This window comes from Arvicanthis niloticus, chromosome 1, assembly GCF_011762505.2.
Source record: "Arvicanthis niloticus isolate mArvNil1 chromosome 1, mArvNil1.pat.X, whole genome shotgun sequence".
NCBI lineage: Eukaryota > Metazoa > Chordata > Mammalia > Rodentia > Muridae > Arvicanthis > Arvicanthis niloticus.
Window position 1 is genome coordinate 108326761 of NC_047658.1, and position 19897 is coordinate 108346657.

At 52.4% G+C, this 19897-nt stretch overlaps 1 protein-coding gene across 1 annotated transcript in view; it reads left to right on the forward strand.

Moving 5' to 3' along the window:
* Positions 1 to 2002: 2002 nt before the first annotated feature.
* Muc5b (mucin 5B, oligomeric mucus/gel-forming) overlaps positions 2003 to 19897 on the forward strand; it is a 33586-nt gene continuing 15691 nt past the window's right edge. Inside the window, exons 1-28 of the mRNA XM_076913582.1 lie at positions 2003 to 2102; positions 4260 to 4331; positions 4708 to 4776; positions 5161 to 5422; positions 5582 to 5696; positions 6142 to 6232; positions 6464 to 6570; positions 7647 to 7848; positions 8310 to 8435; positions 8813 to 8930; positions 9015 to 9153; positions 9384 to 9494; positions 9684 to 9753; positions 10108 to 10245; positions 10625 to 10789; positions 10986 to 11080; positions 11940 to 12066; positions 12318 to 12573; positions 13357 to 13412; positions 13698 to 13798; positions 14025 to 14176; positions 14477 to 14615; positions 14713 to 14826; positions 15656 to 15835; positions 16246 to 16485; positions 18805 to 18961; positions 19356 to 19484; positions 19639 to 19783. Of these exons, the coding sequence (XP_076769697.1) occupies positions 2033 to 2102; positions 4260 to 4331; positions 4708 to 4776; positions 5161 to 5422; positions 5582 to 5696; positions 6142 to 6232; positions 6464 to 6570; positions 7647 to 7848; positions 8310 to 8435; positions 8813 to 8930; positions 9015 to 9153; positions 9384 to 9494; positions 9684 to 9753; positions 10108 to 10245; positions 10625 to 10789; positions 10986 to 11080; positions 11940 to 12066; positions 12318 to 12573; positions 13357 to 13412; positions 13698 to 13798; positions 14025 to 14176; positions 14477 to 14615; positions 14713 to 14826; positions 15656 to 15835; positions 16246 to 16485; positions 18805 to 18961; positions 19356 to 19484; positions 19639 to 19783 (3746 nt within the window). The 5' untranslated portion in view covers positions 2003 to 2032. The remainder of the gene's footprint in view (positions 2103 to 4259; positions 4332 to 4707; positions 4777 to 5160; positions 5423 to 5581; positions 5697 to 6141; positions 6233 to 6463; positions 6571 to 7646; positions 7849 to 8309; positions 8436 to 8812; positions 8931 to 9014; positions 9154 to 9383; positions 9495 to 9683; positions 9754 to 10107; positions 10246 to 10624; positions 10790 to 10985; positions 11081 to 11939; positions 12067 to 12317; positions 12574 to 13356; positions 13413 to 13697; positions 13799 to 14024; positions 14177 to 14476; positions 14616 to 14712; positions 14827 to 15655; positions 15836 to 16245; positions 16486 to 18804; positions 18962 to 19355; positions 19485 to 19638; positions 19784 to 19897) is intronic.

A 19897-nucleotide genomic window follows, 5' to 3' on the forward strand; every position in this document is an offset into this window, starting at 1 on the left:
GGGCCACAGCTCAGCGGCATGCACAGCTGCCCACTTTCACCTCTAGAACTTTCTATCTTGCCAGCAGACACTGTGTCCCCATTAAAGACACATGCTTCACTCTCTGACATCTCATCCTCCTTTCTGTGGATCTGATAAGTGGGATCCTGCAGAATTATCTCTTTTGAAACCAGGATCCTCAAGGCCCACTCATGTGCTGGACAGCAGAATGCCCTCTTTTTAAAAGTCTGTATGCTTGTCAGGCTGCGGTGGTGCATGCATTTAACTTCAGCACTTGGGAGGCAGAGGCAGGTGGGTCTCCAAGTTCAAGGCCAGCCTGGTCTACAGAGCGAGTTCTAGAACAGCTAGGGCTACACAGAAAAACTCCACCTCAGGGAGGCAGGGAAATGTCTGTGTGCTAGTCCATTGTAGGGACGGGGCCTTGCCAGCCATTGTCTAGTGTCCGATGCCTGGGGCACTCCTGTTTCAGCAACCGTGGATGGAGCCACTAGGTCAGGAATGACTGTATTTGTCACTGTTTTCTCCTCTTCTGGCAAATTTGCCTAAGAGTAGAGCCGCTAGGCCATATAGCAGTTCTATTTTTAACTTAAGGAAGTGTCAGACTGTTCTCCAGCAGTGGTCCCACTTGGCTGCCCACTGACTGAGCGGGGTCCCCGCCTCCCCATGTCCTCCCGGGCACCTCCTGTGCTCTGTTGTTTGATGGCAGCTGACTTCTTGGTTCTGAAACAATTTAAAGGTTTTTCACATAGACTTTCCCCTTTCCCATTCCATCTCTATGAATTTAGCCTCAGAAAGGTAAGTACAGGGGCAGTCAGGGAGGGGCTTCCATGATACTGAGGTCACCTGAACACTGTGCCACTTCCTGACATGGCCAGCCCCTAGGAACTTTCAGGAGTGGTCAGATCTGGTGTGCACTCCTGGTAGCTATAACAGAAGGCATGTGAACTTGTTCTGCATTCATCTAACAGGATGAATTAGACATGAACATCCTGCTCTTTATGGTAGTGTAGAAATGGCACTGGCAGATATGTTCATGGTCCAGAAAATGGCTCCCCCCAACCCTCAGGAAACCCAACAACACAATTAATAGAGTTGCGCCCCTGGAACTCCCCTTCAAGATGGACAGTAGGGTCAGGAGAGTCTCAGTTATCCCCTTTCCCCACTGTCCCCCGGTTTGAGGTTTACAAGTTCCAGAGCTGAGGCCCGAGGCAGGTCCAGGGCCCTTGGGATCCTTGGCCATTTCCTTTGTCAAGGCCCAGGGTTAATAAGATGACCCTGGAAAGAAGTGGAGTTCAACCGGAGAAGCCTGTGGCCTGCCTTGGCTCAAACCAGTACTGGGCCTCATTTTCTCCGTGTGCTTGAGCTCTACAGCAGACAGGAGCCCAGAGACTCATCTTTCTCAGATTCTGTGAGGGTTCCCCTCCTCCCTAGATCCCCAGAAGCTACACAGAATAGGGACCCTACCAGGTTCGTGGCCATCTGGAACATTCCTGACTCCCCATTTTCTGGGCTGAGGCATGACTCTTGAAGAGTGAGCCCACCCTCAAAACCTTGTTGAGTCTTTGGGAACCCAGGACTGAGCACCTGGGGTCAGCTTCCTGGCTAAATACAAGCCAAAGTTGTTGACCCTTTGACCCTAATTCTTGTAGTATCTAGTCTCCCAGAGCAGCTGACACAGGGCTGCCTGGCCAAATACCCACCCCATAGGCCCAGGGCTTCGAATCCAGAGTAGTCAGCTCCACTCCCAAGCTTCCTTACCCTGTTCACTCCCTCCCAGTTCTCAGAAGCCACAAGGGGTGGGAGCACTCTGTCTGGTGGCACAGTGATGCAAATCCTTCCTTCTCCATGGCCTCTTCCTGCCATGGTCCCTCCCCAAGAGCAAACACACGTGGCTGTGCAGGGAGTAGACAGTGCCTTACATGGCCAAGGAACTGGGCTCTGGGCCAAAGCCTTCGGCTACATAAGTCCAGGCCCCCAGGGAGTAAGTGCCTTGTCTCAGTCCCTCCCGCCTGCCCTCTGTACTGCCCCCAGGATGGGCAGCAGGAGCTGGAGCTGGGCTCTGGTCTGGGCCTTTGTGGCATTGCTCATGGTGTGGCCAGCAGGTAAGGCCAAAGCCCCTTGCCCTCTCAAAACCATCGTCCCAGAGAGATGACCTCCACCTGGGGATTTCTCCTGCTGAGATGACAGGCACATCCCACTGTCCTCAACATCGTGGTCCCAGGTCTTATAGTTCTCTGGGTTCTGGATCCAATGTCCCACACTCTAGCTATGCCAGCAGCCTAAGGACCTGGCTTTGATGGAGATACCTGGCAGAGATCAGGTCCTCTAAGGCTGCAGGTATGAGCCCCAGTGAAAGCCCCAAGACAGTCTTGGCTTTGGAAATGAACAGGAATCAGAGATGAATGTGAGGACCACAGATGTATTTCTGAGTCTGAGGTGCATGTCTCACAATTAGCAGGCACAGAGACTTTTAGTTTGGACAGGCCCTTCCCTTTACTGCTGGGGTCACAGGTACCAAGGTGATTGATCGTCAAGAGGCTGGGGCCTCCTTCATGAAGTGGATTCTACCTCCAGGTATTAGGGCTGGAGCCAGAACAGACCGACAAGATACCCAGAGCTGTAGTCTGAACTAATGACTGAGTCAGGTGGGCTGTGTGACCTTGCCAGCTGAGGTGTTTTTCTTGCCTATTTGCTCCTGAGAAAGCCGCAATACTAAGAAAGGTGGCTTCCACAGGGCTCAGTGGTAAGCAAGCAGGGCTAGCCTGAATCCCCAAGTGCCATGATCTCCCCAGGCTCTGCTCCCTAGATTAGGAGTCTGAGCAGAAGGGAACCTCAGCTTCAGGATTCCTGAATCTGTGAAAGAAGATTGTGTGTGTGTGTGTGTGTGTGTGTGTGTGTGTTGTGTGTGTGTGTGTGTGTGTATCCCGAAACCCATTCTTTCAGAGTCTGAGAAGCCATGGTTGTTCCTTTTGCTTCTACGGCTGTCTGATGGCTGCTGACTGCTCCCCTGGGCTATATCTCTCCCTAACAGGGGTCCTGTTCATCAGAGTGCTGAGCCTCCCTGCTGAACAGCCAGCCCTCCTTCCCCACTAACTTCACTTGTAAAGAGCAAATTAAGCCCTGTGTTGTGGAATTGTCCTTTTGTGACAACTGTTGTGTGTGTACGTGTGTGTGGGGGGGGTGTTCTTCACTTAGCGGAAATTTCTTGTCTGAATGGGAACCTAGACCAAGAAGTGTGTCTGTGTGGTGGTGGTGGTGGGGGTTGGGGGGAGAGGTGGCTGAGAACTCTCTGGCCAAGTGGAGAGTGAGGAATCTCAGCCTGAGGGGGACTGGCATAGAGCAGGAGGCTTGGGATGAGGGTATTCTTACCCATGTAGCCTTCCAGAAGATGGCAGAGGACAGGCTGGGCCAAGCACACTTGGGAGAGGCTGTGGATCTGGGGTCAAGGATGGGCAGAGGGAGTGTCTGTGCCTCTGAGAAATGCAGTCAAGCGGGGCCCTTGAGGAAGGATTAATGCACAGGACAGTCCCTGCGGTTTCCAAAGGTCAGCTGGACACGCTGCGAAAATCAAACAGGAAGCCGCACTGCCCATGGCACTGGAGCAAGTAGCCATCTGAGCGCAGACCTGGGGGACATGGTCCCTTACAAAGTGCTGACCTTAAGGAGCCATCAGGCTTTAGAGGCTTGAGTTGTGGAGGTTGAAGCTGTCTCTAGTAGTGCTGTGGAGGTGGCTTTGCCCGGAGGCAGTGGACAGTCCAGGCCATTGAGAGTGGACATCCTGCACCAAGATCCAGTCTGGGGCTGCCTTTGAATCTTAGGTTTCTTTCTGTTATGCCACTTTTGGGAACTGCTAATTGTGTTCTCTCTAACAAAGCCAGCCTTTATCTTCCTTATCAAGGGCCTTACGTCACCTCCCAATAGATAATCACAGTTCTGATACTAATACTGTTTCCTGATTTGCTTTTTGGAACCACTGGGACCATCTTCCATATCACTGGCAAGACAAGGTGCCACCGTAGGGGGAAAGGCCTGGCCTACAGGGGCCAGAACTGCTCAGGTCACCTGGCTTTGGTGGTGTTGACTGAAAGGGATTACAGCTAATGGGACTGGGGTCACCAGGCCCAAGTCTGTTCAGGTTTCTATAGATTATAGGAGGGTCTTGGCCTACAGCCGGAGCCAGCCCATGTGCCTCACACTAAGCTACAGAAGTTGCCATGGCCTGATGGTGTCTTTTGGACATGTATTTCCCTTTCCTGCAGAGAGCCAGGGCCAGGCAGAGCTGAGCTCAGAACACCCAGAACTCACCGGAGACAGTCAGAAAGTGTATAGTGGTACGTGGCTCAGGCTTTGGGTTGGGGATGGGAGGGGCACCAGTGATTTGGATGGGGCTCAGGTAGGATAGACCACTGGTCTTCCCACAGCCATTCATCACATGGAAACTGTTAATTAGTCCACTCTGCCTGAAGGCAGTGCTGGGCACACACAGGCCAGAGCACCCAGAAATGGAAGAGCTCCTGGGAAGACAGGAGAGGGTTTCAGTGGGAGGTGAGGGGTCCAGGGGGTGACCAAGTAGAAATTGGATATCCTGGAACCAACCTGTTAGCCCTGGGCTTCCTGATTTCCTTGGGGTGGGCACTGAAGAGGGTGGGTGGCCAAGAAAGATATCCTCAGTTACACCCCCAGTGTGACCTGGCCTTCCTTCTGCAGCCCCCACAACCTCATCCACGCAGCATGTCACCTTCATCCCACCTATCACTGTCTTCCCTAGCATGAGTGGTAAGTGGACAGTTCCTACTGCCAGCCAGGCTAAGGAGTGGAGGTGTGTGGGTTGGGGGTGGGGCAAGAGGGAGATTGCCAGTCTGGTTGAAGGTGACATAGGGTGAGGCTCCTGAACAGCTCTGAACAGGGTCTGGAACTTTCCCTGGGAACATCTGTTGACCGCCCTGGGACCTCTGACAAATGAAAGGGCCGAGGGATGGAGCTGGGTCTTTGGGTTTCATTCAAGCAACTCAGAGTGGGTCAGGGCAGAGAGCTGGCTTGCACAGCTATGGGTAGCAGGCTTCCCTGCTCCACAGATATTACCTTGGCCCTAGGAGGTTGAACCTTGGGTAGCTGGCATGGAGTGGTGACATTCAGTGGTTCTATCTGGTTTCCCTGTAGCCTTACACCTGGCACACAATGGGAGAGTGTGCAGCACGTGGGGTGACTTCCATTATAAGACCTTCGACGGTGATGTGTTCCGCTTCCCTGGCCTCTGTAACTATGTCTTCTCTTCACACTGCGGGGCCACCTACGAGGACTTCAACATCCAACTGCGTCGTGGTCTCGAGGGTTCCAGGCCCATGGTCACCTATGTGTTCCTCAGGGCCCAGGGGCTGGTGATTGAACTGTCCAATGGCTCTGTCCTGGTGAATGGACATCGGTGAGCTGGGCCTTGGTTGGGGAGGAGCACACTCAAGCCTGGTCTTTAGACCTCAATCTGTTTGCACTTGGTGCTCTGGGGAGTGATCAGGATCAGAGTACGTGGGGAGGACAGGCCCTGCCTATACCTGCTGAAGGAAGACCAGAACTTTCTGCACAGGGAGGAGCTGCCCTACAGCCGTGCAGGTCTTCTGATGGAGAGGAGCAGTGGCTATGTGAAGATTAGCATCCGGCTAGTCCTCACCTTCCTGTGGAACGAAGAAGACAGTGTCCTGGTGAGGACACTCACCCAGCTCCCTACAGCCCCCTATAATCCTACACAGGTCTTAGACAAACCCTTGCCATCTCACATAGCTCCTCTCGTACTACAGACTCCCAGAACTCTCCACAGTCTCCCACAGCTCCTCATTCCCCTCTAGAACCCCCACAGTCTTCCTAGACCCCCAGAAGTTCCCCACAGATTTCACCAAATCCCAGTCACTCATGGCTGCCCACAGTCTCCCACAGTGCACATGGCTGCCACATATCCCCCCAGCTTAGCCACAGCCCCTGCAGCTCTCCCACAGCCCTCACAGTTCCTGGACCTATTATAGGGACCCCAGAGAGTATCAGAGGAATGTCCTCTCTGGTTCCCTGGGTGAGTGGGGTGAGAAGCTGCCAGGCAGGTCCTGGAGCCAGAGCAGAAGCCCCGAGGCTGACGCTGCTCTGTCTTACCTTCAGCTGGAGCTGGACTCCAAATATGCCAACCAGACGTGTGGGCTGTGCGGTGACTTCAACGGGCTCCCAGCTGTCAATGAGTTCTACACCCACAGTGAGTGTCACTGAGTCTTCAGGCTAGATGGTCCTAAGGGCTACAGAATCAAGGAAGTCCAGGAGGGACATGGGGAGGGGGGTGGGATAGCAGACATGGAGGAGGGAAGTGTGTGTGTGTGTGTGTGTGTGTGTGTGTGTGTGTGTGTGTGTGTGTGTGTGTGTGTGTGTGTTTTCCAGGTAGAGCCTTCTGATAAGCAGACCCCCTGACTGTGAGCTTTCTCTCCTACAGACACTAGGCTGACCCCTGTCCAGTTTGGAAACCTGCAGAAGTTGGATGGTCCCACAGAGCAGTGCCAGGATGTCCAACCCTCAGCTGTCAACAACTGCACAGATAAGGTGAGCCCCTTGATCATGCCATAGCCCCCAAGGCTGGGAACAGTGCGAGGCTGGCCAAAGACTGAGGAACATCCCTGGGTGCCCAGTTGGAGAGGGATTTCCAGCTCCTGAACAATCAGGGAAGGGAAAGCTCTCAGGAGGCTGCTGTTTGGGCCTGAGGGGGACAGATCAGGCTGGCTCTCCATAGTGGGTCCAAAAAAAAATCACATTTTTGATGGACAGTCACAACTCATCCACCAGGGCAAACACAACGTCTGTGTGCAGGTGATGTGTGTGGGATATCTGTGCCTACTACCATACAGTGGGACAAAGGCAGACACTCAAGGACATTTAAGAAGCCCCTCTTGAGAGCAAGGAGGACTCATCCTTCGGATGGGAGTCTGTAATCCCCCAAACTAGTAAATACTAGTAAATAATAAGTCCTCCCTAAATTGTGAAGTGAGGGAAAATGTTGTCCAGTCCTTGGAAGCTTGGCCCCACACTGGCTTATCTGGGGTAGGAAGATGTTCAATAGCAGCACTGAATTCATGGAGGCCACCTAAGGGTGGGCGTTACCTTTATTCCCTTCCCCTCTGAGGTAACATACAAGGATGCACTCTGCATTCTCCTGGATGCACAAGCCACAGGTCAGCATGTCTTGGAGCCCTGGAGTAGGAGATGGGAGAAACAGAGAGCCCTCGGTCATTCCCTCAGAGCCAAGTAGAGCTCTGTATCCAAACGTAACAAGTTCACAGTGCTTAAGTAGAATAATGTAGATGAATGGATGGATGGACAGATGGATGATGAGTGGATGGACAGATAGATAAAGTAGGTGAGTGATGAATGGTAGCTAGATAGATGAGATGATAGATAGATAGATAGATAGATAGATAGATAGATAGATAGATAGCAGATAGATGGTGGCTGGATGATGGATCAACAGACAGATGGATGGATTTATGGGTGGAAGGAACCTTCAGGGAAGAAGAGCTTCCTGTCCTGCCCTTGGAGGGGCTCAGTCCCCATTACAAGTATCATGACAATCCTGTCTGAGAGTCAGAAGGTCAGAAGGTGCTTAGCCTCTCTGTGTTCTCCAGGAGGACATCTGCCGTCACATCCTGCTTGGCCCTGCCTTTGCTGAGTGCATTGCCCTGGTAGATGTCAACATGTACTTGGATGCCTGTGTCCAGGACCTGTGCCGCTGCCCCACCTGCCCATGTGCCACTTTTGCTGAATATTCCCGCCAGTGTGCCCATGCAGGGGGCCACCCACAGAACTGGAGGAGTCCTGATCTCTGCAGTTAGTACCCTCACTAGAGGATAGCCCAAGGTCTTACTAAGGGTCAGTCTTGAGCCTAGAACATGGCTGGGAAGACAAGGTAGAGAGAACCACTTAAGGGCCACTGAAAGAGAGTGAATGTCAGGGAGAGAGGAGATAGTGGGCAGAGTTGAGGAAAGAGTCTATGCCTGAAGGCTCTGGTGAACCTGTTGGTCTCAGAGGGTAGGACCCAGTTATGTCCCTGGGCACAGCAAGAAGATATGGCTCCAGGACCTCAGGGTAGGGTCTCCTGGAGAACAGTGGCCTCAGTTAGCCATGGGTAAAGAAGGCTGTATAAGAAGTGCTGGGTCTCTGCTTTCCTGCCTATCCAGGAGGTAGCTTTCTGGGACCTCAGTGGACATGAGAGCAAGCAGTGGGCATGACTGCCACTGGCTGAAGTGGTCAGGGGTCACTTCTCCTGGGTCAAGTGCTATCTCTTACAGACTGGACATGCCCTTTCAACATGGAATACCAAGAATGCAGCTCACCCTGTGTGGACACCTGCTCCAACCCTCAGCGCTCTCAACTCTGCGAGGACCACTGCATGGATGGCTGCTTCTGTCCCCCAGGCAGGCCCTGTGCCCTTTGTCTCCACTTCCTTTGAGTTATGGTTTCTAGCACTTGACCCCAGTGTCAGCTGACTTGCCCTACGCCTAAGGGGGATAGGCCTTGTGAGGGGTTGCATCCCATAGCTAAGTGCAGAATGGAAACTGATCATTAGAAAGACAGAGATCTGATTGTCTCTTTCCAGAGAATAGATGTCTTGGGTCCCTGAGATTAGGTGAGGAAACTGAGGCCCAGAAGAACTTATCCCCATCAGTTCAGGATGGGGCAACATTCTATACTAGGGGCCCTTCCCCATGCCTAGAACTTGGGTTGTTTTGGAGGCAAGCTGCCTCATGCTATCTTTATGGGAGGCATCTGTGTTCACTACCTCTTCCACCAGGAACTGTGCTGGATGATGTCAGACATTTGGGCTGCCTGCCCCTGGAGCAGTGCCACTGTACCCATGGTGGCCACATTTATGCCCCTGGAGAGTCCTTCAACACCAGCTGTAGGTCCTGGTAAGCTTAACAGCCTTCATGGAGATATGTGGGGTGAGGCTTGCCTCTTCCCTGTACCTCTTCTGCTCATGGACTTTCCCACAGCACCTGCTTTGGGGGACTGTGGCAGTGCCAAGACCTACCATGCCCTGGCACCTGCTCTGTGCAAGGCGGGTCCCACATCTTCACCTTTGATGAGAAACTCTACAATGTGCATGGAGACTGCAGTTACATCCTGACCAAGGTGTGGCCAGAATCTTGTCTATAGATATTAGCTAGGGTAGTGTTGATGGTTAAGAGCAGGGGTGAAGGGCTTGGTGAATCTCTGTGCTGACAAGGATGTCCCAGACTCCATGACAAGCTGCCTATTAAAAACCGGGGTACCTGAGAATACTTCTAGAGCCCCTCCATGTCTTCAGGTGTTGTGCATAAGGGAATTCTATATCCAACCACACATTTTGGGTTTCTTGACAGAAATGTGCAGATAGTAGCTTCACTGTGCTGGTCGATCTTCGGAAGTGTGGGATGACGGACACTGAGAACTGCCTCAAAGCAGTGACACTAAGCCTCAATAGTGGGGGCACGGTGAGGACTGGGCTCTGACTACAGTCACATTCTGGGTTACGAAGAACAGAGGTAGGGAACCTTCTGCTAGGGCAGGTCTGAGCTTCCTTTTTAGCTCTGTCACTGGATGGAGGGGGGATTTCCAACAGAATTATTTCTGTAAGTGACTGGATGGGCCCTTTGGGTACTGACTGTTCCACCACATCCCAGGTCATCCGGATCCAGTCCAACAGTGGTGTGTTTCTGAACTCCATGATTGCTCAGCTGCCACTGTTTGCAGGTGTGTGGCTCCCCGACACAGCAAGCCAGGGCTGGCACCTTCAGTGGGCAGTCAGCTTTCAGCACTGGATAGAGTCTTTGACACTACCCAGTGGGTACTGGGTAGCTCTTTGTGGCTCTTTGTCAGCTCCAGTGTTTCCCATGGGGTAACAAGTTGCTACCCCTGGTTCTGTGGGAACCCTATGTCTAACAACACTGCCGAGCCCTATCAGGGACAGTTGGGTCATTTACATCCCATGCACATTTGGGAACTTTGGGCGTGGGATTTCCTTAAGTGCCCCATCTCCTGTCTCAGCCTGCACTGTCCTATTTGGTGAGCTAGCTCCCAGCATGCCCAATGTCTCTCCCCTTACAGGCAACGTCACCATCTTCAGGCCATCATCCTTCTTCATTATAGTACAGGCGGGCATGGGGCTGCAGCTTCAAGTGCAGCTGGTGCCCCTCATGCAGGTGTTTGTCAGGTTGGACCGCTCCTACCAAGGCCAGATGTGTGGTGAGGCACCAATGGGCTTGAGTGTAGGGCTGTGGGGGTGGGACTATTGGGGTTGGGCCTGCCCTAGATCTAGGCTGTGAAATGAAATCAGGTGTTAAAGGTGTTTGGGAAGCATTGTTTCTAGGGCTTGATGGAAACCCCAGCACCACCCGGCACACCTGACATCTAACCAGTAACCTGTGGCGTGGCCTGGGCAGACAGACACCTGTGGTGCCCTGCTTGGGTTAGCCCTGTTAGGGGTTTATCATAGGGGAGGTTCTGGAACCAAACACTAGGCAGGGACTTTCTTCTCAGTCTTCTAACAATGCTTAGAGGGATGACAGGCCGGGGAGAGTGACCAGATGGAACAACCCACTGACTTCCTGACCCTGGTCCCTAGGCCTGTGTGGAAACTTCAACCAGAACCAAGCTGATGACTTCACAGCCCTCAGTGGGGTGGTGGAGGGCACAGGAGCAGCCTTCTCCAATACCTGGAAGACTCAAGCCTCCTGCCCCAACTCCAAGAACACCTATGAAGACCCCTGCTCATACAGTGTGGAGAACGGTAACCACCCTCTCTAGCCATTGGGCACTCTGCCAGCCCTTCCTGACCTCTGGGCCACAAGAGCCCCTGTGGAAGGGCTTAGAGAACCCCCATGTAGACAGGAAGGCATGAAGGGTTAAGGTTCATCCGGATCCCAGGGAGGGAGACAGGCTCTGGGAAGCAGGTGAGGGGCAGCCCATATTTCTCCCTCTCCCAGAGAACTTCGCCCGGGAGTGGTGCTCGATGCTCACTGAAAGCTCAGGAGTTTTCTCGGCCTGCCATGCCACTGTTAGCCCTGTGTCCTTCTACTCGGTGAGACCATGATCTGCTGGCCTGGGGTGGGGCAGGTATGAAAGCCCTTGAAAGCTGGACTCCCAAGGCCCACTACCCACTCTGATGTGTGCTTCTTGGGGCAGTTAAAAGACTCACCAACTGAGAAGATAAAAATGAAAATTCTGGGGCTCAGAAGGGTCCTTCATGGTCTCAGTGCATGTCCAACCTCCCTCTTGCAAAGACAGCAGGGGCTGGAGCAGGGTGACCTCATGTGGCGCTTGTCTCTATAAGCTTCCCCTTAAAGGTTTCTTTCTGTGTTGGGCCCCATTCACATGGGTCAGAGCACTCCAGAGAAACCTTGGGGGGAGTGACACACCTCAACCCTAAACAGCACTCCAAAGCTCTAAACTTTAGCATATCACTCCACCCCCAAGGGTGAGTCTCCAGGTAACCCACTTCCATGACACCTTTCTGGACACTCCCTCCAGGACTTATCTGGCTTCTGCCTCTGTATTTTCTGCCATCCCATCTAGTTTCCCTATGTGAAACCCAGTTAGAATGACACCTCAGATACAAGTTGACCCTGCCCTTGTCTTATGGAGACTCTTCCCCTGGGCTCCTGCCTTAGGCTTCATGCCTTTCAGCTTCTATGCCCAGACTCCAAGTCTGGCCTCTATTCTGGCTTCCACTTTGCACTGTGGCCTCTGACTCTGCCAAGCCTAAGCCACCCCCCCAAGAGACTGTTGTCAAAGTCCCTTATAGGGTGGCTCCTGCTGGGATGCCATAGGTCCAGGCCTTGCCCAGGGTTTGGCTGATGATGGTGATGTTGAAAATTTAATAAACAACAAGGGAGCCTAGGAGACAGAGGTACCTGACTCCCTGACATCCTGTCTCCCAGAACTGCTTGTTTGACACGTGCAACTGTGAAAACAGTGAGGACTGCATGTGTGCAGCCCTGTCCTCCTACGTATTTGCCTGTGCTGCCAAAGGCGTGCTGCTCAGTGGTTGGAGGGACAAAGTCTGCCGTGAGTATGCTGTGGGCCACCAAGGCTTTGACACAGGTTAAACATCCCCACATTAGCCACCTGGATCCTGCCACTCTGGCACAGGGGCCACTTAGGACCCCTGGTAGCAGTAGCTATTAGTCTGATGTCCCGTGACTACTGTGTGCCATCCTGTTTTGTCAACAATGGTGTCCCTAGTCTGAGGCAGGGAAGAGAAAGGGCTGGGCCAGTTCCCCAGTCATTGACCTCTCTGTCCCCTGTTCTTCCTATAGACAAGTACACCAACAACTGTCCCCAAACCAAGAACTACTTCTATTCAGTGAGTACTTGCCAGCCTACCTGCCGCTCGCTGAGTGAGGTCGACCTCACCTGCAGCATCCCCTTTGTGCCTGTGGATGGCTGCGCTTGCCCTGGAGGCACCTTCCTGAATGACAAGGACCACTGTGTACCAGTGGAGGAGTGCCCCTGCTACTTCCGTGGAGTTGTAGTGGCTCCCAGAGAGGTTGTTATGGACAATGGTGTAGTGTGGTAAGCAAGACTGTCCCCACACCCTTCCCCATCCTCACAGGTCTGTGTCAGTGGGGTCTCTAGCTACTGGCCCTTCCATACCTGAAAGTTTGTGTGACCTCTTCACTGAGTGTTTCAAGACATACTTGGGGCATGTTGGGTGTTAGGGGCATCTTTCAGACTGCCCGCAGAAATAGCAGGGAGGTTGTTCTGAGGGTCCTGTGATATCACAGAAGCACTCACAAGCAGTTCTCAGATGAAGTCTTACTCCCTCTTTGGCCTCAAAGGCAGTTCTTTTACAACTCAGGGTATAGACAAGCTTTCTATGACAATAACAAAAGCCCAGGACAAGATAGAGAGGTTTGCCTCAGCTCACAGTTTTGAATATTCAGCCCATCATGTGATATGACAGTGGTCCCATGGCTTTGGGCCTGTAGTAAGGAAGTGCATCATGGTAAAAGGATGTGTAGAACATAACTCACCACAGAACAAGAAGAGAGAATGGGCAGGATAGAGTTAAGGTTCCACTGTCCCCTTTAATGATCAAACTTCCTCCCACTTGTCTCTACTTCTAAAGGGCACTACCAAATCCTAGTATTAACATAGGCTCGTGACTGACCTTTAGTGTATGGGAATGTGGGGTTCAGGGTCTTCCCAAGGAACCCCAACAGCAGACACCCTCTTGTCCTTGGGAGGAGGCAAGGGGCCCTATGAAGACCCAGACCTTGGTGGGGTATGAGAAGTACTGGGGTTAAGATGTAGGAGACACTGGGCCCAGAGCAGGGGTACTATTGTCTCTTGTAGCTCGTGCACGAATGGAAAGTTGACCTGCCTGGGAGCCCTGATGCAGAAGAGCACAGGTAACATTCTACCCTGACCAGCCTGTACTTGGCCATGACTACTGTGCCAAGATGCTCTAGGGAAGGCAGTCCTGTGGGCTTTCTGGCAGTGTGGCCATAGAGCTCTTGGGGGTTGTGGGCTATACCTTCTGGGGGCAGGTCCACACAGCCTGGATGCTCTGGATAGAGCACAAGACCATTCAAGACCCTAGCTTGCTATCATCTTAGCAGTCAGACGGGGTTGGGAGACTGTAGGGGTCAGGAATGTCCTACCCTAGGCCTCTCTCGCGTGCTTGTCCTCTGCAGAGTGCCAGGCACCTATGGTATACCTGGATTGTAACAATGCCTCAGTGGGTGAGCACGGGGCCGAATGCCTCAGAAGCTGCCACACACTGGATGTGGATTGTGTGAGTCCTCTCAGTTCCAATGCCAACCCTCACCTACATCTTAATCTGCAGGGAGAGTGGGAGGAGGAATATCACTGGGTAGCCGATGGCTTTGGGTCTTGCTGACCCTGAATGACTCCTGAACATTCCCTGTTCGGTGTCTACTTGCTTGGTGTCCTGGAAACCTAATAGGGATGAGGGAACAGGCTGCTCTTTCAGTCCCTGATTAGCCAACTTGTGCCTACAGTTCAGCACACAGTGTGTCTCGGGCTGCGTGTGTCCCTCGGGGCTGGTAGCAGATGGGAACGGGGGCTGTGTTGCTGAGGAGGACTGCCCCTGCGTACACAATGAGGCCACATATAGACCTGGGGAGATCATCCGGGTAGACTGCAATAATTGGTAAGTCTTGGGACCCTCAGAGAGGTTCAAGAGGTATCTACAGGGACACTGGTGTGAGATAGCATTGGTGTTTTAGGGGCCTCAGCATGTGTCTTGGGGCCAAGGTACTCATAGGACTGCATTCTGTGGAGGAAAAGGTTGTCTATCTAGTCTAGGGTGATTGGAAACACACCCACACACGATGAACACTTGACATACACTGAGCTTAATTCCCCAAGTGAAGTGGCTTGCTAGCACAGGACCAGAACAGCCAGTCTCAGAGGACGATTCCCTTGTTAGCAAGGACCTTTCCTTTCCCAGCACCTGCAGGAATCGCCGGTGGGAATGCACCAATCAGCCCTGCATGGGTGCCTGTGTGGCCTATGGGGATGGCCACTTTGTTACCTTTGATGGTGAACGCTACATCTTTGAAGGCAGCTGCGAGTATACTTTGGCTCAGGTGTGTAGTCCCTGGCCCCTCCTAATGGATCACCCTTTTCTGTCCTTCCCACCATTTGTCTGGGCTGTGACCAGAGCTTCATCCCTTACCTTCTTAGGACTACTGCAGAGGCAACACCAGTACTGATGGGACATTCCGTATTGTCACTGAGAATGTCCCTTGTGGGACTACAGGAACCACCTGCTCCAAGGCCATTAAGATCTTCGTGGAGGTTTGAATCCATTTTTAGCCACTGGGAACTGCCTCCTTCTCTCTGCAGCTCTATTTCTGGCTCTCCAGCCAGAAAGTATTCTCAAGGACAAGATAATTCTTAAGAGACCCAAACTTGAGACTTATAACAGCAGATTCTACCATTTTCCATCCTTGGGCCAGAGTTAGATCAAGGCTAGCAAGGCCCTGCTCCTCACAGGTCAGGAAGATCCTTCCTGCCTTTCTGAGCTAGGGGCTCCTGGAGTCCTTAGTGTGTGGCCATATCACTCCAGTCTGTCTCTGACTAATCATGACCTTCTGTTCTGTGTCTATATGTCTCTGGTCATAACAAGACCATAACTTTCTCCATCCCTCGCCCAGTAAGTCTTCATCTGCTGAGGCATCCTCCAGGGGTAGACATTAGGCTTAGGGGACACCCAGGTAATTCCAGACAATCTGCCTCAACATCTTCCAATGGCTCTTTTTCTAGTAATGTTGTTTTCAGGTCCTTGGAATTATTGGTATATTCAGAAAGGATATCATACCCAGTACCCCACTTCTGGTTGAGGAAAGTCAGAATTCATAGAGCAAAAAGCAGAGCTGCTGGCTTGGCATGTATCCCCTCCAGTGTGGAGGAAGGCAGCACCAGGTCACCTGAGGTGGGTAGGGGATGGTATGCGTGAGACAGCACTGCTCATGTGAGCCTTTGGAGACCTGCAGGTGTGTGGCTTGACTTTCTCCATCCCTCGCCCAGTAAGTCTTCATCTGCTGAGGCATCCTCCAGGGGTAGCAGGCAAGCTCTTCCTCTCCCAGCTCCCTGAAACCGTTGCCCTATATCTCTCCATCTACAGAGCTACGAGCTGATCCTTCATGAGGGAAACTTCAAGGTGGTAGAGCGAGCGCCAAGTGGGGACCCTCCATACAAGATCAGATACATGGGCATCTTCCTGGTCATTGAGATCCGCAGTGGGATAGTCGTGTCCTGGGACAGGAAGACCAGTGTGTTTGTCCGGCTGCAGCAACATTACAAAGCAAGTGTGGCCACCAGGGACCCTGCTTCTAGGCTTGGCTCTGACAGGTCTAAGGCTGGAAGCTGACAAGGCTACTGAGGGTTGATCCTCACTGAAAAGCCCTGGCCACTGAGGCCACACAACAGCAGGTTCCAAGAGGGATGGGTTAAGATTGCAATGGATAATGGGTGTACTGGAATCATGGTTAGTGACCTAGCCCTGCCCACAGGCCTGCACAGAGACAGCCTTCTATAGAGAATACATGTGATTCACCCACCTGCCCCAGGACCCACTTCCTATATAACATTCATTTGGAAGTTCACTGGGTGCAACCCAGGGGAAATGGGTTCTCCCTATGTTCTACTCCCAAGCCAGGCTCTGTGCCACCTCACTTAGCTGTCTAAGGATTCTCCTTCCTTGTGTGTCTGCAGGGCAGGGTCTGTGGCCTGTGTGGGAACTTTGATGACAACGCCATCAATGACTTCACCACACGCAGCCAGTCTGTGGTGGGCGACGTGCTGGAATTTGGAAATAGCTGGAAGTTCTCCCCATCTTGCCCGGATGCCCCAGTTCCCAAAGACCCCTGCATTGCAAACCCTTACCGCAAGTCCTGGGCCCAGAAAAAGTGCAGCATCATCAACAGCGCAACCTTCGCTGCCTGCCACTCTCAGGTAGGGCCTGACCTTGGTTCACAGGACTTGAAGTTGCCTACATCTTCCTGGTAAGACTTGAGTCTTGCTGGACTAGGCACATAGCAGACCCTTGAGGGCCATCTTGACCCAGTCAGAGCACATGTTCCAAGGCTCTGGGTTTTCAAGTTCTAGGTCTAAATCTCCCACAAGATGAGTGGGCTTTCATGCATATACCACATCATGGGGTCATCTCCATCATCTTGGGACCAGCCCTTGACTACAGTCACTATCCATGACTCTCAGTGAAGTACCATCATCATCTTCCTGGGTGACCCCCAGACCTGTCCGGTGTACCTCAGAAACACCAGCAGGATTCCTCCAGAGGAAGTGGTAACTGGCTCTCATTAGATCTCAACAGCTACCTTCTGTTACCACAACCAAAACTCAGGAGTCTAGCTAGGAAAGAAGCTTCATGAGACAGGCTTTCAGACGATGACCTGAAAGTGTTCATGGATCATGGGCAGCCAGTGCCACTCACCTGTGCTGAGCACCTCAGGTCACCACGCCAACCTTGTGAGCAGGTGGACAGGGGTCCCTCTGGTTACCACGCTCTCTATATCTTGGTTCACTGCCAGCCTAAAAAGGCTGACTTGGAGGTCCCCTTGGTGGCAAAAGCAAGAACTTGAGTCCACGCTGGTGTCTTCCAGTTGGCACAGTGTGAGCTGTAGGCCATGTCCTCCACAGAATTAGACAGTTAACCACAAGTCCTACAGCTGTGCCAATCTGGAAGCTAAAAAATGCTGGATAAGTAGTCAGCACCCACTACTTCAGTGGTTCCCAGCCTGCAGGTCGTGACTCCTTTGGGAGTCGCATAACAGTTGTTCTGCATATCAGACATGTACACTCCTATTTATAACAAGCAAACTTACAGTTATGAAGTAGTAATGAAATAATAGGGTTGGGGTCACCACACCATGAGGAAGGGCCACAGCCTTGGAGTATGTTTGCAAGGGTCTGGAAGCTCAAGTGGTCTCTAGGAACTAACTCATTCAATTGGGTGGAGGATAACATTTGCTGTCTCCCAGCGATTCTCCACAGGAATGAGGCAGGAGATTGGTCAGGGAGGGGCTCACACCAGAAAGCAAACCCAGGGAGCCACCAGAGGTCATGGGCACAGCAACCCAGGGAACGAGTCGGTTATGGGAAGGCAGACATAGGATGGAGGCCAGCGCACTGGAGAGAGAGCACAAGGACAGAATTGAGAGCACAGTGCTGTGCCCTGCAGGTATAAAACCTGCAGGTCGTATGACTAGCTCAAGTTAAGAGGAGTCGCAGAGCATTAGTGAAAGTGTACAAGTGTGCAGGTGCTCATGTGTGAAGAAAAGCAGGTGTGAACGTGGGGCAGATACAGGCAGGCAGTTGTATGGGTGCGTACGCAGGGAGGCACGCAGGTAAGCAGACAGGCAGGTGAATATCTGTGCAGGTGCAGGTGGGCAGGTACACAGCGTTGCACAGGTGAGCATCTGTGCGAGCAGACAGATGGATGGGTGCACACACGAGCAGGAGGAGAAGCACACAGGTCAACAGGCAGACAGACATACAAGTGGTTAGGAGGCTGGGTAAACACATAAACAGGTGTGCAAGTTCACATACAGGCAGGTGCACTGGTGTGCATTCAGCCACGTGCATGGATGGGAAGGTATACAGTTTTACAAGTGTGCAGGTGCACAAATGAGCAGCTATACAGGCAGGTGGGCATGTAGGCATGCAGACAGACATATAAGCAGATTGCACAAGTGGCAAGCCATACGTATACCTATACCTACACATATACCTATACCTACGCATATACATAAACCTATACATATAGGTATACACAGGCCTGTTGACCTGTGTGATTTTCCTCCTGCCTGCGCATGCACCCAGCCATCTGTCTGCTCACACAGATGCTCATCTGTGCAACACCTGCTCACCTGCACCTACTAAATATTCACCTGCCCGTCTGCCTGCCTGTGTGCCTCCCTGCATACAGATAGGTACACACATTCAGCTATTCAGGCGGGTGTACAAGCTGCCAGGTGAGCAGTGCAGGAGCTCAGGCATATGGGTGTACAAATAGCAGGTTATAGGTATGTAAGTATGCAAGTATGCAGTTATACTGGTAAGTCAGAAAGGTGGTGTTGGACCATCCCACTTGGAACACTCTGATGGCAGCCACAGTACCAGATCAGGCTTCCCCTAAGTGTGGTTGGGACTAAGGCTAACTCTATATGCTTCTCATATATACACTCAGCTGCCCCGTAACCTGGGTAGACATTGCTCTCCTCCCTGAGTGGCACTTTGGCCCCTCCATTCCAGGTTGACTCTACAAAATACTACGAAGCCTGTGTGCATGATGTGTGCGCCTGTGACTCAGGAGGTGACTGCGAGTGTTTCTGCACTGCTGTGGCAGCCTATGCCCAGGCCTGCCGTGATGTGGGTGTGTGCTTGTCCTGGAGGACACCAGATATCTGCCGTGAGTGGGGCTCTGTTTATGGTATTGAAGGGTGGGGCTGGGGGTGAGGTGGGTGGCAGCCTCTACACCTCCCTTATGGCTTGGATTCTGGTCACTCTAACATGTGAGTGTACGTGTGCATATGCGTGTGCATATGCGTGTGCGAATGTGTGTGTGTGTGTGTGTGTGCGCGCACGCACACATGGACATGTGTGTATTGTACATGTGTCCATATATCTATATATACGTGTGGCTCTTTGACACCTGACAGGTGGTAGTTGAGGCTGGGGCCTCCAGGATCTGGAGTAGGGAAGGAACCAAGGAAGCTACCTGCCTAGGCCAAGGCTTGTGTATCTGGGTGCGGTCTAGAATGAGGCCTAGCAGGCGCCTGCTTAGCTCTGCCCTCCTTGTTCAGCTCTTTTCTGTGACTACTACAACCCTCATGGGGAATGTGAGTGGCATTATCAGCCTTGTGGAGCCCCCTGTCTGAAGACCTGTCGAAACCCAGCTGGACACTGCCTCGTTGACCTGCCAGGCCTGGAAGGTGAGGGTGGAACCCTCGGGCCCATAACCCATGCATGGAACCTTTAGGGCAGACCCAATGTACTAGGGGTTCTCTGCCACTGCTTGGAGGCTGGGCCAATGCGTACATGCTTGAGAGGATGGAAAGGCAAATGATAAACCCCTGCATGCTCTAGGCTGCTACCCAAAGTGCCCACCCAGCCAGCCCTTCTTCAATGAGGACCAGATGAAGTGTGTGGCCCAGTGTGGCTGCTACGATGACGATGGACACTACCATGACATTGGCACACAGGTTCCTACAGATGAGAATTGCCAGAGTTGGTGAGAAAGGACTCAGGAAAGGAAGAGGGTAGAGACGCAGGGTGGTTGGGAGAGAGCAGGAAGGGGAAAAGTATGTGTTGGTTAGGGGTGCCCACAGATCTTCAGAGCCCCTGT